Source organism: Malurus melanocephalus, unplaced genomic scaffold, assembly GCF_030028575.1.
Source record: "Malurus melanocephalus ecotype Western Australia unplaced genomic scaffold, MMel_1.1 scaffold_214, whole genome shotgun sequence".
NCBI classification, from domain to species: Eukaryota; Metazoa; Chordata; class Aves; order Passeriformes; family Maluridae; genus Malurus; species Malurus melanocephalus.
In genome coordinates this window covers 933,918-947,594 of record NW_026623446.1, presented here as the reverse complement: position 1 = coordinate 947,594, position 13,677 = coordinate 933,918, and the positions used below count along the sequence as shown (strand labels likewise).

At 41.4% G+C, this 13,677-nt stretch overlaps 1 protein-coding gene across 3 annotated transcripts in view; it reads left to right on the top strand.

The window, feature by feature from the left end:
• Positions 1-13,677, top strand: part of MXD4 (MAX dimerization protein 4) — a 40,860-nt gene that overhangs the window by 21,344 nt on the left and 5,839 nt on the right. For all 3 annotated transcript variants that reach the window (XM_057374020.1, XM_057374022.1, XM_057374021.1), the window contains exons 4-5: positions 9,838-9,952; positions 13,058-13,217. In XM_057374020.1, the coding sequence (XP_057230003.1) occupies positions 9,838-9,952; positions 13,058-13,217 (275 nt within the window). The remainder of the gene's footprint in view (positions 1-9,837; positions 9,953-13,057; positions 13,218-13,677) is intronic.

Here is a 13,677-nt window from a genome sequence, read left to right as displayed (position 1 = left end):
GCAATGTGTTTCAGCTGTTTGCATAACATTTGATTTTTGTTGCTTCAGATTCTTGCAAGGTCAGAGATTTATTGCCTATGGTCAAAGGATGTAGAATCTCATACATGTAAATTTGTGATGGACACCATCCAGGAAAGACAAACGATATCCAGCTGCCATTACTTTTGCTTGTGATGCTTTTGAGAATCCCTGCATAGCTTGTAAATTCCTGTTGACATTTCCCATGAAGTACATCTCAGATTATTGTGTGTTGCTGTTAGTTATTGCTGGGACCCAAGACAATGAAGGGCTGTTAAACCTTTCATGGCTGCTCCTCAAAAAAGAGCAGCTTAAGAGAGTGGGATGGCTGAAGCATGGGAAAAGCTGTGAGGAAAAGCCTGCCTGCAGGGAGGAGTCTAGAAAAAACARGGAGAGGAGATGAGAGTGGTCAGAYGATGGTCCTGCAGCTCTTAGCACTGCAGAGCCTAAGGCTGTGGTTCCCCCGTGTGTAAAACAGATTCCAGTCAGAGCTGCTGGTGTTCCATGTGCCCTGGAGTCCTTGCTGACGTGGTCCTGCCCGTGCTGTGCCTTGCCCAAGTGCTCCTCTGAGTGTCTCCTGWGCTGCTGGCTCGGTCTGCGGGCGGTTTAGGTACGTGGGTGAGCGTGCGCCGTCGTGTGACGCATCTCTGTCACACCTCACACGCCTCTGACAGCTCGTGCTCGCTTTGCAGGCAGGASAGCTCGAGTGGGAGAAGGTTGAGGAGCGGTAAGCAACAGGCACTATCTGTGCCACAGGACTTTCATTTCTTCCACTGACCAGAGTCAGATGTGACTCTGGGACGCTCGTCAGTCTGTCTGCTTCTGCTGCCGGGTACATTCCTGAAGGGACAGCATRTGGGCAGGCTGGCTGGCCACCAGCTGCTGAAACTCTGGTCAGGTCTCTTGTGCTGGCATTGTCCAATGCTGCTTTGCAGGGTCATCCCAGCCCAAAGCAAGCCTTAGGAGCTGCTGTTATTTGCCCATCTTAGCTGCTGTCCCTGGCTTATGGCAGCACATGGTCTGTCAYAGCTCACTTTCCTGTGGGAACCAGAGCATAAAGTGCATCAAAGTCTGCTTTTGGGCATTTTGAGAGTGAGGAAATGTTGATACAATGCAGTGCTTGTAGCTTAGGACAGGCAACTGTCAYTGCATTCAGCAAGGAGCTGCTGCAGAGATTGGTAAAGCAGGGAGAGACAAAGAAAGCGTCAAGGTCTGCCTGGCATTCCCCCTCTTAGGAGTCAGCAGCTTCCCTTTCACAGACCAGTCAATATTCACCTGTCCCCAGTTAGCATCCCAGCTAGCTTTCTGTGTGCTGCAGCCAGGAGGCTTAGCTGGCTGAAAATGCATGCTTCCATTAACTGATGTTTACTGAAAGATGTAGAAATAAGGTCTGGCTTCATGTATATGCTCTAAAACATGAACRAGTGGCATCTTTAGGAAGGTAAAAAGGCAAAGGTCAAGTGTGGAGTCTGGACTCAGCAAGTGGCCTGAAGTGGAAATAAGAGAAGACAAATAAAATGCATTGGAACTGCTGTAGTGTGCTTTTAGATATAGTGTAAAAGAGCTAAAATATTTCTCAGTGATAAAATGCCAAACTTGAAAATTGTAAGCTGAGTTAACAGGCAGCAGAGGTTTTATTCTATTTCCTTAGSCTTAGGAGCAGCAGCAGACGTCGCTGAATAGTATTCACATGAAAATTTGCAATAAGTAAGTCCATAGCAGCCCTGGCTCTGAACGCCTGTGGTGGTAAGAGGCACTTGCAGCAGTTGTTATCCATGTTTGGACACTCCCGAGGTACCCCAAGACCACTTGGCTGCTAAAGCGATGTGGCCAGTTCCAGTTTAGCAGAGCAGATGCACACAAGTATTCAGCATGCTGGAAAAGCATATTGAGGATGAAACTCCAGTTGATACCTCGGTAAATAAAGCAGGCGGTTGTGCTGATTGTAGGGCTGTAGCATTTAATTCACCAACAATCACTGCAATTAGGCACTGGCCTGTTAATTTCCACCCAGACTTTGCTGCTGCATTTAGTTGCAGAGGCCCTGTGAGGTGTTAGACACAGGCAAAAAATGCCTTGGATGAATCTTCACCAGCACAAAAACTTCAGCTTTTTGTTTTTAAACATGACAAAGACTCCGAGTTTACTGCCAAACACTGGTGTTTGGCTTATCTTTGCTTGGATAATAAAAAGCCAGCACGTTTGCCGTAAGAGCAAAGACTGCATTTTCTGGGTTTGACTCCAAGGCACTCAGCTGTGAGCAAGCTTTTCACACATCTCGTAGCAATCAGCACACTGGGTGCCTTGCTATGGTACAGTGCTTTAATACTAAGAGGTTTTCTTTCCTTTTCACTAAAGCAAATTTGTTCTGTAGTTGAAATAGATTGTGCAGCTTAAGTGTGAGCTAGAGCATCCTTTAGAAAAAAAATCAGTATTTGAGGTATCCCTTGTAGAGGAGAAAGTGTTAAAAGTGTTTCTGAGTAAAATAAATCTGAAAGAAACAGGATTTTKGTTTGCAGTGGAGGGTTGTTATGTTCCATTATACTTAATATTTTGCTGGAGATATGCTAAATACTGTCTGGACCATTAATAAATAGGTTTCTTTAGAAACATTTTTATCTGATTGAATTTCTGTGATTTCTTAAAATGAAAGTTTATAAATCTCTTTAAATGCCAATGTAAACAAATACRTTTTAATTAGTACRGTTGCCWTTGGTAGCTTATAAAAAGTCTTATAAAGCTGTAAATATGTAATTCCTGACACTTTTAATAAAAGTGTTAGCTTAAAGAGGCAGCAACTATGCTTGAGTACCAGCTTCTRCTAAGCAGAGTTGGGTATATAATTGCATGATTACCTACATTGCAAATGTAGCCRTGATAGCCAGGACTATGCAAAATATTATGAACACATTAAATTTTCAGTACCATTAAAACAATTTGCAGCCAGATTCTGTCACCAGTTTAGAGTGTGAGTGTGCACTGAATAAAAAGAGCTGCAGCCCTTAAGAGATGTTGCCTTGTCTCAAGCTCCAGTCAGAAGGGGCTGAAGCTGGTGTCAGAAGGCCAGCAGAGTTTCTCACCCTCATTTTGCCTTGGTGGCAGGTGAACCCTGAAGTCACAATGGGGAACTTTTTACTGCTGCATTTCTGAATTTCCTAAAAACTTTTAAATAATGATAAGTTTACGAGTAATGCTKCTGTCTGTGTTCATCCTGACACAGTGCATGTCACAAAGGATCCCGAGCTGCTGTTTGCTCATTTTGTCTAAAACTCTAAAGTGTTCCCTGTACACAGGTATTTGCATTTCATAAATAAATCTGTGAAGAGTCTTCCTGTAAAAGCACGAGCGTCTTTCAATTGCAGTTAACTCACTTCTGTATTTTATGCTGAATTTCATGTCTGGCAGGGAGATAAAAATCACCTTTCTTTAAGGAGGAAGCACAACCATTAGTTCACTGCTGGTGTCTCTGACCCAAAGTTGTGGGCTCAGGCCAGACTGTTCTGATTCACAGTGTACCTGGGTAACATTTGACTCCAGAAGTGAATTTTTGGTGCAGAAATTCTCTGAGTTTACCATATGTACATTATTAAGCCAGATTACACAGTCATTATGCAACAACGAAAAATTTAGTAACTGTTCTATATTTAAACCTTTGTGTATTAACTTCATTGCACAGCAGCAGGATAGGTTTGAATGTGGAAAAAAAGTGAAACATTAGAGAAAGAATCTCAAATGCTTTGATAACTCTGTTCAGTTTGCAATAATGTGTCTTCTTATAGATTAATTTAAAATATGTTTCKATTCTATGAAGTAGGGGTTTAGTTTGTGTTAAGTTTGTACTGAATTTGTGACAGGGTTTGATGCTGTTTGGTTTTTGGTCCGAAATGGTTAATGTACAGAAGCAACAAATTTGTAATTTTTACATCAATTTCAAATCTGTCATTCTCACTAATGTGGTTTGTAGTGATTGCCTTGTTTGAGTTTGATCTATAGAGTCTTTTTCAAAAGAGCACCAAACAAATATATTTAACAGTTGATTTGAGAGTATGTCACCCCCCTGTACGCAGGGCTAGCTTAGCAGATGGAAATGGGGACATCTGAAACACAGACACATATTCAGTCACACAAGTGTTCTTAGCACTGAGGCGCCCTACAGAAAGTAGAGTTAGGGCCTCCTTGTGAGGCCAGCATTGTWGCACACACACTTCAGTGGTGCACCATGGTGAGAGGTACGATGGGCTGTGCATGAGGAAGCAAAAACATCATGTCTAASTTAGCCAACTTCTGCTGGAGCCAGCAGGAAGGGAAATTCAGGGTCTACAGTATAGGAATATGGACATTTAGGGGCTTTTTGGCCATTTGGTGACCTTCCAGATCCTTACTGCCCATCAGCTGGAGATGCTGCATGTTTAAGATGCCTCCTAGTAAGGCCAGGACAGCTCAATTGGCAGACTGGGCAATGTGCAAGCACCAGGGAGCAGATGTGGATCAGAGAGAACTGGGACTTCCCACAGGATGATAAACTCCTGAGAGAGTTCCTCCTTCCTTTCTACAGCCAGCTTTGGGTCAGCAGAGAATGGGTACATGGGAGAGTCATTCTTGTCCTCAGGGGGGCTGTGGAGTGAGACCTGAAGGATGTGCAAGGTGAACACTTGACATGAATTTGGCTTCGCTGCAGTGAGTTTTATGCTCTTGTTCACAATTGCTCAGAAACAGATGAGCATGGCCCTTCTGACACTTTCAGCAAGTGATCTCTGGCAGTGAGAAACACGATGCAGTGTTAGTCTTTGGATTCAGCTTTGAGGAAATGCCCACCCTGTGCTACCCACCATGAACGTGGAGGGATGCTGGAAGTTTGTCTGCAGGGAGTGCCCAGGTGGGGTGGCAGGATGGAGGCACACCTTTCACAGGAGCTCAGTGCTGCCATCCTGGATCATGAATGGCTGTTGGCCTTTCAGTGCCACCAGGGCCTGGCTAAGGCTTGCCATGCTGAGGACTGAGCAGCTTGTTTGGGATGTGCACCTTGCCTTTGCAGCTGGCTTTGTGAAGCTCAGTGACCTCCAAATAAAGTCTCTAGATTTATACTTGAATGGTTTAGGAAACACACTTTTGCTGCTGTTAAAAAACTGTACRGCTCCTGCTTGAACAGCTCTCTGCTGCCTGACTGGCTGCAGGCCATTTCTCTTTGCTGGCCTGGACTTGAAAAAGCTCTGCAGAGCCCCTTTGGAAAGGCTGCACTGCATCAGGTCACTCCACAAACYTACCAGCATTCTGTCAGTCAGAGTGGCATAGGTTTAAGCCACACAGCTGTGGATGTTTTGCTGTTACATGAATGTGAGCACTCTTGGGACTCAAATGCTGAAGTGTTACAGGCAATCTTTGATTTACATGTCCATAGACATGAATATACGTCTGTGAATGTTTATGGCTCTGTCTGGGTAAATCTTTAAAAACCTCCAAGGACAGATTTCTGGGCAACTTGTTCTGGTTGTGCCGCACTGCCTTAATAAAAATCTTGTTTCCCAGTGTCCACGCAGAACCTCTGAATTCACAGCCATTGCCTCTTGTTGTATTATTTAGCCCTACAGAGAAGTATTTTGTTCCCATTGCAACTGCCTGTCAAGTAGTTGTTGGAATTTCTTGGAGTTGTTGCAGTTTCCTTGGAATGAAGATTATCCAGGGTGAACAATGGACTTTCTTGTTTCTTTTTTTTTTCCCTTTGCATCTTAGTATTCCATTTCTTGTTGTTCTAAAATGGATTTGCATCTGGGATTTCATATWTGCAACAAAGCTTATTGACCATCATTTAATAGACTGGTTTAACACAATTTTGAAATTGATTAGGGTCAAAGATCTTAATTTACCTTTGTATGACAATGCTTTCTTTGAGAAGTGGGGAACCTGCCTTTCCATAGCCAAACACTGGAGCAAACTGGAGTGTCCAAGGACTAGTCAGTGAAGGGGCTTCCTGTGAGCTTCTGGTGGATATCCTTGTTCTGGGGGAAAATTCTTAATGACACTGTTCTGCTGCTTTGTCCCTCCACGTTGTAGGGCTCCAGCATTCACTCTGCCATGAGTTCTGAAATCCCTACCTGCCACTATTGCCCATCATGGCTTACGTGGATTCAAAACCAGCTCAAGGCAATTCCTGCTGGTAGCCAGTGGGTCAGTTGTCAGTAGGTGGCTTTCATCTTTATGTGAATGTGAGGAACCACCAGACTGCTGCTAGACTTGGCCASTGCCCTGGAATGCTGAGCAGTCTGGGCTTATCAAGCATTAGAAGAGCTGTGATGCAGACTCGGGACCATGCTGTGAACTTGCTTGTGGAGAAACACTGGAGTCTTGAACATCTGAAACTCCTTTATCATCTGGCACAAAGGACAATGGGCTAAATCAGAGTGGGCACCCATGCACCCTCCATATGGGGGGCTATACCCAAAACAGAGAGCTGCAGGCTTCATTTGGATTTTGAATGGCATTTTTTAGATCCCTACTTTCCCAGATGAATTCAGTACCAGTGATGAGGGGGATATTTCTTTGCATCCACGTGAGGTGAGAAAAGTGCCCACTGCTATCAGCACTGGGGTCCTGGCCTGACACCACACTTGGTGAGTAGTTGTGGGCTTGGAAGCTGGAGCAGAGCGTAATTACCAACTTMAATCACATTTCTTGCACAGAGACTGTTACCCCGTTGCTCTGACACCAGGATGCCTTTTTTTTTCCTTGCTTTGTTTTTTTTTATTATTTTTTTAGGTGGAATTTAAGGCGTGASCTGCAAAACACAAAGCAGCTCTGGCTGTGATTACCTCTGTGAGTGCCTTTCCCTCCTCCTGTGGTCACAGGCMGCCGAGGAAAAGCAAAAGCTGTCAGGTCCCTGCAGAAAAAGAGAGAAATTAGTGCTGGCAGAGTCTGTACGAGACAACTTATCTGCTGTGAAGTTTGAGTCCCTTGTTCCTGCTGGTGTGATCTGTTAACGTAACATGCCTGAAATGTTTTCTTACATTCTTACAGTTTTTTCTAAGATGTGCAAGATGAAAAACGTGGTGATATTTACTCCAGTACCACAGAAATTGTGGTGGGCTGGTTTTCTTTTTGTAGATAGATATTCACAATCTATGCCATCAGTTATGATACATGAATTAGTCACATAAACATGCCTGCATTTATGTAACGATCTATATAAAGCTTATGCCTTAAAATCTTTAATGGATTCATAGGTACTGAGTAATTAGATGAAAGAAAAGGTCCTTTTAAGAAAAAGAAAGTGAAGTTAGAGGAGATCTTTCAGTAAGTGTGTTTATTACATTTGCTGCTATCAGCTGGTAGTACTGAAAAAGCCTTTAAAGCACTTYTATTAATGTTCAGCTCTTCTGATTCTTCTCACTGGTCAGTTAAAATACTCCTCTTAGATTCAGTCCCATGTTCTTCGTGGCACTTCTGTAAAATCCTGCTCTACCAGGCTGGCAGGTAACATAAAAGAGTTAGTRCTTTAAAAAGGCACACAGCCATGCCCCCTGAACCTTGGCAATATTTCTGTGAACTCCCCAGCTGATGGCAAGGAAGACTAAAGCCTTGCTTTCTTCTCCCTGTGGTAAGCAGACTTTCCTCAAATAGCAGGAGGCAGGTAAGTTTAGTACGTAGTCCAGTTTCATTAATGTTTTCCAGAATTAATACTTAGTACATCTCAGATCAGCAGTTCTGTATATTCCTTATCAGACTTTTAATTGCTCTAAGTACATTGATCATTCCATTTCAAGGTGTTTACCTCTGTATGTACTATTTATTTACCTCTGTATGTACTATTTAGCACTATCCTTCTCGTTTTTCCCATATCCTCCTTTACCTTCTGTTCCCACTTTCTTGTCATCTGTCTGCGTAAAGTTGCATCCAGGTTGTGCTGAGCGATGCAGACAATTGTGTGTGTGTTTAGAGGCCATTTGGAAAACAAAAAGATTATTTGAATTTAGTCCCTGAAGCAAGTTTTTGTATTTAAAATGCAAACCCTGCCAGGTAGTTGTTGGAAATTACAGACACAGAAATAAAACTATGCCTTATTAGGATTTTCTGTATAAATACCAGTAGTCCCTAACTTGGGTATTTCACTATTTTAAAGATGAATATCTGAGTTCAAGGTAGCAACCTCAGGGGATCTGATGGGGCTATTTTTGTGAATACTTAGCCCAAACTCTGTTGGTGTTACTTAAATAAAAAAAATGTAGATGGTTGTGTTTAGAGCCTTGTATTTAAAAACAAAGCCTGGGTCTAATCAAAAAGTCTGTTGTCAGTTTTCTCTTGTGAATCTCATTTTCACCATTTTTCCCTAAGTGGATTAAAGAAAAAAGTAACAACTTTATAGAAATGCTGTGTGATTTCTTACCTAGTACACTGTTGATTTATAGRCAGACAGAGCTAAATATGTGAGTGTGTAGCATTACTGTTCTGTACTTGAATTAGATTCTGTTTTGCTTTGGGTTTTTTCYCCATTAATTCTCAGGTTGTTTTCAAATTGCACTAATCATTCCAATTACACATGTGTAATTTGTGATTTGGTGCATTTTAAGCCCTCTTCAGTTGCATTTCAAACCCTGATGCTAGACTGTGGTTCTGAACTCATTGTTTAAAAGAAAGGTCGTTCTCCACCAGAAGCATTGAATTCCCTGCAATGTTTGTTTCCTTCATGCRGCATCAAGCAAATTGGAAAAAGATGATTATTCACCTCACACTTGCGGTCTGCTTCAGTTATTCTTAYGGCTGTGTGGGGGTGTTGGCTCCAGGTCATCGCTTTGCTCAGCCTCTGACAGGCTGGCAGAATGGAAAATAGTAGCCAAGCACTTTCACATCCATTTGTATCTCATTGCAGAACTATGTGGATTCCTGTTCAAGAGCTGTGAATTAAAACCAGGAGAAATTCTCTGTAGGATGTAACTGTAGAAATGCACTTGCACGCTTTGGTTGGCCACTGCCTCGTTTTGCATAGTTRAAGCAACTGCTTCATGGACTGTTGTATTGCCAGCTGCTTTCTCAAAGACAGTTTGGAAAACAGATACTTGCAGAAATAGTGTTTTGTTCATCCACTTTTATTAAGATTAATAGCAGTAGTACAGGAGAAATTGTTGAGAGCAGCAGTAGTGGTAATTGCCAGAGAGAAAACWGGACCCTGTTGTTGAGGAATATGGCTGGAAGTGTTTTTTATTKTGTGTTTATAATAAACACTGTACAGTGAGAGGAAGAATATCTCGTTCTGGGGGGACTGTGGGTCAGTAGAAGCGAGAAGGGGCATCAGGACCTCCCTGTTAAAATCCGTTGATAAACCATGGCTGGAAACAGCTGTGAGCTGTGAAGRGCTTCATGGATGCCCTTGCCTTGCATAGCAGGAGTGTGTCCTATTGCAGCAGGCAGACATAGGAATGGGGAGAGGAATGGGGTCTGCAGCTGCCCAGAACTCTGTCTCTGCCTGCAGAAATCACTGCATTGGAGAAAAATCCCAGTTTTTTTCCTTACCCAGCCATAGGCTGAGTGTGCAGGCTTGCCTGGATGTCTCAGATCTCTGAGCATAGTCCTCTTTGGTTAAGACAGGCCTGACCAGGCTGAGCAAACTGTTCTGAAACGCAGGTATGAGCCTCCTGTCTGASTGTGCCAAGCAGCATTACTGCATTTCAAGTGACCTTTCAGTCTGAAACTTTGCCAAAGGGAGGGGAAAGGAAGCCACCGTTGACTCGAGTTCTGCACAGAGATCCTGCAAACAGATGGTGTTTGCATATAGGAGATTCTGTTCGGGTGCAGCTCTACTACAACGCTCTTCGTTTTTAATGATTGCAGGCGGGCTAAACTCCGGCTATATTTGGARCAGCTAAAACAGCTCGTGCCTCTCGGGCCGGACAGCACCAGACACACCACTCTAAGTCTGTTGAAAAGAGCTAAGATGCATATCAAGGTAAAAACATTCATCCATGTTTTTATTTCTTTAAGGGGAGAATTTTCCAGAATGTGTATCCRTAGAGAGGAAACAAATTTTCACACAAAATCCATATCCATATGTCCAATCTTCTGGATTTATTGGCCTTTATTACTTGTAAGGATTTCAGTCACAGTGTTAAGGTTTAGTGTTTTGCAATTTAGCAACTCAAATAATTAAAGAGTGAGTTTGTGATTTCTGCTTAGTTACTAAGTAATGTATTTAATGATTTACACTATAATTTTTAAAAATACCTGTCAAAGCTGTTCTTTGACTAATATATAATTACTTTTTAAGGACTGAGCGAAGTAGCATTTTACTAGATTGTTTCAAATGTAAAAAGCCAGATCCATTCATGATGAAAAAAATTAATGGAATCAAAAAGATCACAAAGCCAGATCCATTCATGATGAAAAAAATTAATGGAATCAAAAAGATCACATCTACTAGTGAGCCTTATCTCCATCAACATTTTGTTGACCAGATTCTAATTTAAATGAAACAAAAAAAATGAAGCTCAATATGCTGTTAGTTGCCTTKCCCCTTGTTCCAAGTATAAAACAAAAAACAGCCCCAAATCTCACCTGTGATCCAGCAGCAGTGCAGGTTCTACATTTGCACAGGTAATTCAAAGGAAATTACTCCTCAGGCCTCCTCTCTCCAAAGACACCTTCACTCCCATTTTCACTGCCATTGTTTTCAGGGAACAGGGTTATASGAAGAAGTAAGACAAAGAGGCATTCAAATGTAAAAGTTAAAGAACAGGTTTCTGCTGCTGTGTCCAGGACTATAATTACTTATCTGGCATTTTTTCAGTGTTACAGAGAAACAGGTCAAGAAAAGTGTCAGGAAAAATTGAACACTGCCAGTAATCTTGGAATATTTTGGAGAACAGCCTGCTGATGCACAGCTTTAAGATTCACTGCAGTTACAGAAATGGGTGTGATTCATATGAAGAATTAAAGATTAATTTAGGCAAAACCATTCTTGTKAACAGGTTTACAGAGCTACATTTTCAGCACTTCTAAGCACATTTACTCCAGCTGGGCAACCTCTGTTTTTACCATTTGAGATTTTGGCCTCTTGTTTATAATTCAGGCTAACATGCATGAAAGGCACTGCATGTGGTTTTTGTCTTGGGCTGCCCCCCTATCATGGGCTTATGCATACAAATTGAAAAACTGTTTTTACAAGTGGCGAGTGTGTGAGATTAGCCCTGTAGTTACCATTTCAGCTGCTGTAAAAAAAGCTGGGAACAGATTATTTCCAAATCTGTCGTGCACAGCACCAAGTACTCATTTTCTGAAAACCGAGACTGAAGTTTAACTTTCTTTTTAAGATTTTAACTGAACCTGCCCTAACTGGGTTCGAGCTTAATTGCTCCCCTTTGTCAGGTCAKCTCCCTCCCCTGCACTGCCAGAGCTTGCCCGTGCCCGGCTGGCATTTCTAACGTAGTCATTAGTTCTGAATTTTTCACACACACACACCCCCCATATATTGAAATTTGCTCTGAAAGATTGGACGGTTTTGAGTCTCCTGGATATGAATCACTGAGTTCTTTCCTAAAATAGTTGTTAGAGTTTGGGATTGCAGCCAGGAAAATACAGGAAAAGGAAGTCTGATCAATTGGGCACATTTGGTTTGTTGTGTACATGGATGTACCAACCCCTTTTCTTATTATAACATWGTGTATCCACCTATGATGAGTATCTGCAGAGCGTTTTGCCTGGGAGGGAGCTTAAAATGAGGCGGAAGAAGGTAGATTTATTTCACTGAGCCAGGAAACTGCCCCATCCAAGAGTGTAAATTAYTTTTTCAAACACTTTTATTTCAGGCTTGCATTGGAACAGTAAAATCTCAGAAAGGGTTTTGCTTGTGGTTAGCTGTGCACTGTCCCAGCCTGCTCTCCTCAGAAAACCAAGCCTAGGTTCATTCAGACGGCAGGGRGGAATCTTCAGCAGCTGCATTCACTCCCTGCACATCTCCTAAATCTCAGTGATTGTGTAAACACAGCTCACAGAGAAATCTGCTCACTCTTACAAGTGTTTTTACTGCTGCAACCTGTAATTTACTGCATCAGAGAGATAATATTTTTAATAATAAAAGGTGTTTTAATTTGTGTATCTGTCATGCTTTTAATCCCATCATACTATTATACCTTTTYCCCTAATTATAGAGTCTGTTTTTTAAAATGGCTACCAGTGCTTTGGAAGAGGGCTCAATTCAAATGCTAAAAGATACTATTTCTGTGACTGCATTTGGACCAACAGTGCAGCACATTTTTCTATTTGTGAAGCATTCTTTTTTTTTTTTTTGCAAAATTAATACCTGCTTTTATTTTGTCAGAGGGGAGATTTTAGGTAGATAGGTGGCAGGATTCTTTCACAAGCTGTTTGCTGAGAAATTCTGGATTAGTACCACCGACTTCGTGGGTGATATCACAGAACTATCAGACTTGCTCTGCAGTAGTTCAAGAAAAAAATGCAAGACTAAAGAGAGTTGTTAGTAAATTCCTCCTTTTATATATAATTAATGCTGCTTATTGTTAATGAAGCTTTTTAAATGCTAAAATTTTCCATGGCCTGCAGTAGGAGGGAGAACATACAGAGGCTCATGATGGTTCCTTTATGGTGATAGKTGAAATAAGAGACTCATCTAAAGAAGCGTTATGTTCTCACTGAAACCTGAGCTGGGCTCSAGTTATCAAAGATGATGCCAGTTTCACCTGATAAAATGATCTAAATATTCCCCACGACCAAGGCAACAATAATTCGGTCTTAGCCAAAGAATGTCTGCTAGTGGCAAGAGAGTCTCTGAGGGATTATTTTAAAAATTGTTATTATTACTATTTTTCCCCTGTAACCATATATCTTATTGTGAAACAAATCCAGCCTGGTAAAATGGTACTGACCTCTACAGAATTCTAATTTAAAAAATGGAACTTTTACATTTAATTCTAACTTTATATTCATTTATTAAAATACTTAAATTTCTTTTAAATTACAATTTATGACAAGGCCTTAAGTTACTTGTGCTTTGACATGGGTAMAAACTGGCAGCTTATTGTGTTTCTCTCCCTTTAAGAAATTGGAAGAACAGGACCGAAAAGCTCTAAATATTAAAGAACAATTACAGCGGGAGCACCGCTACCTCAAGCGCAGATTGGAGCAGCTATCCGTGCAGGGCATGGAGCGAATCCGCACTGACAGCATGGGATCAACAATATCCACTGACTCTGAACAAGGTAATTGAGCCAGGGCTTCCCAAAGGGACCTGCAGGAGCAGGAAGGAAAAGGGAACTAGGGAAACAAGGAAATGTCATTTAGAGCTAAAATCAAGCTTTCAACAAAACCCAGACAAAATTATTCTGTAATGGGATTTGAAAACTAAAAAATTACCRCATCTTTTTCAAATTCTTTGAAAAATGGTCTTTTTCCTAACCAGTTTTTAAGCTGTTAATAGTGTGTGTATTTTTTAAGCTGTTTATCTTGCATGTGTTTGTGCCAGTTTTTTAAACAATTACCATTTAATGTTCTGAATTTTTAGTGTAATTGTTGGTATGGCTGGCATAATATTTTCTTATGGAAAAAAAAAATTKGGCTTAATTCATTTGTGTGAATAAATTAATTCCACATAATTTATTGTGAAATTTTAAARCATTTTTCTTTGCAACAGTCACCAAGGGTTCTCTGCATTTGGTTCTC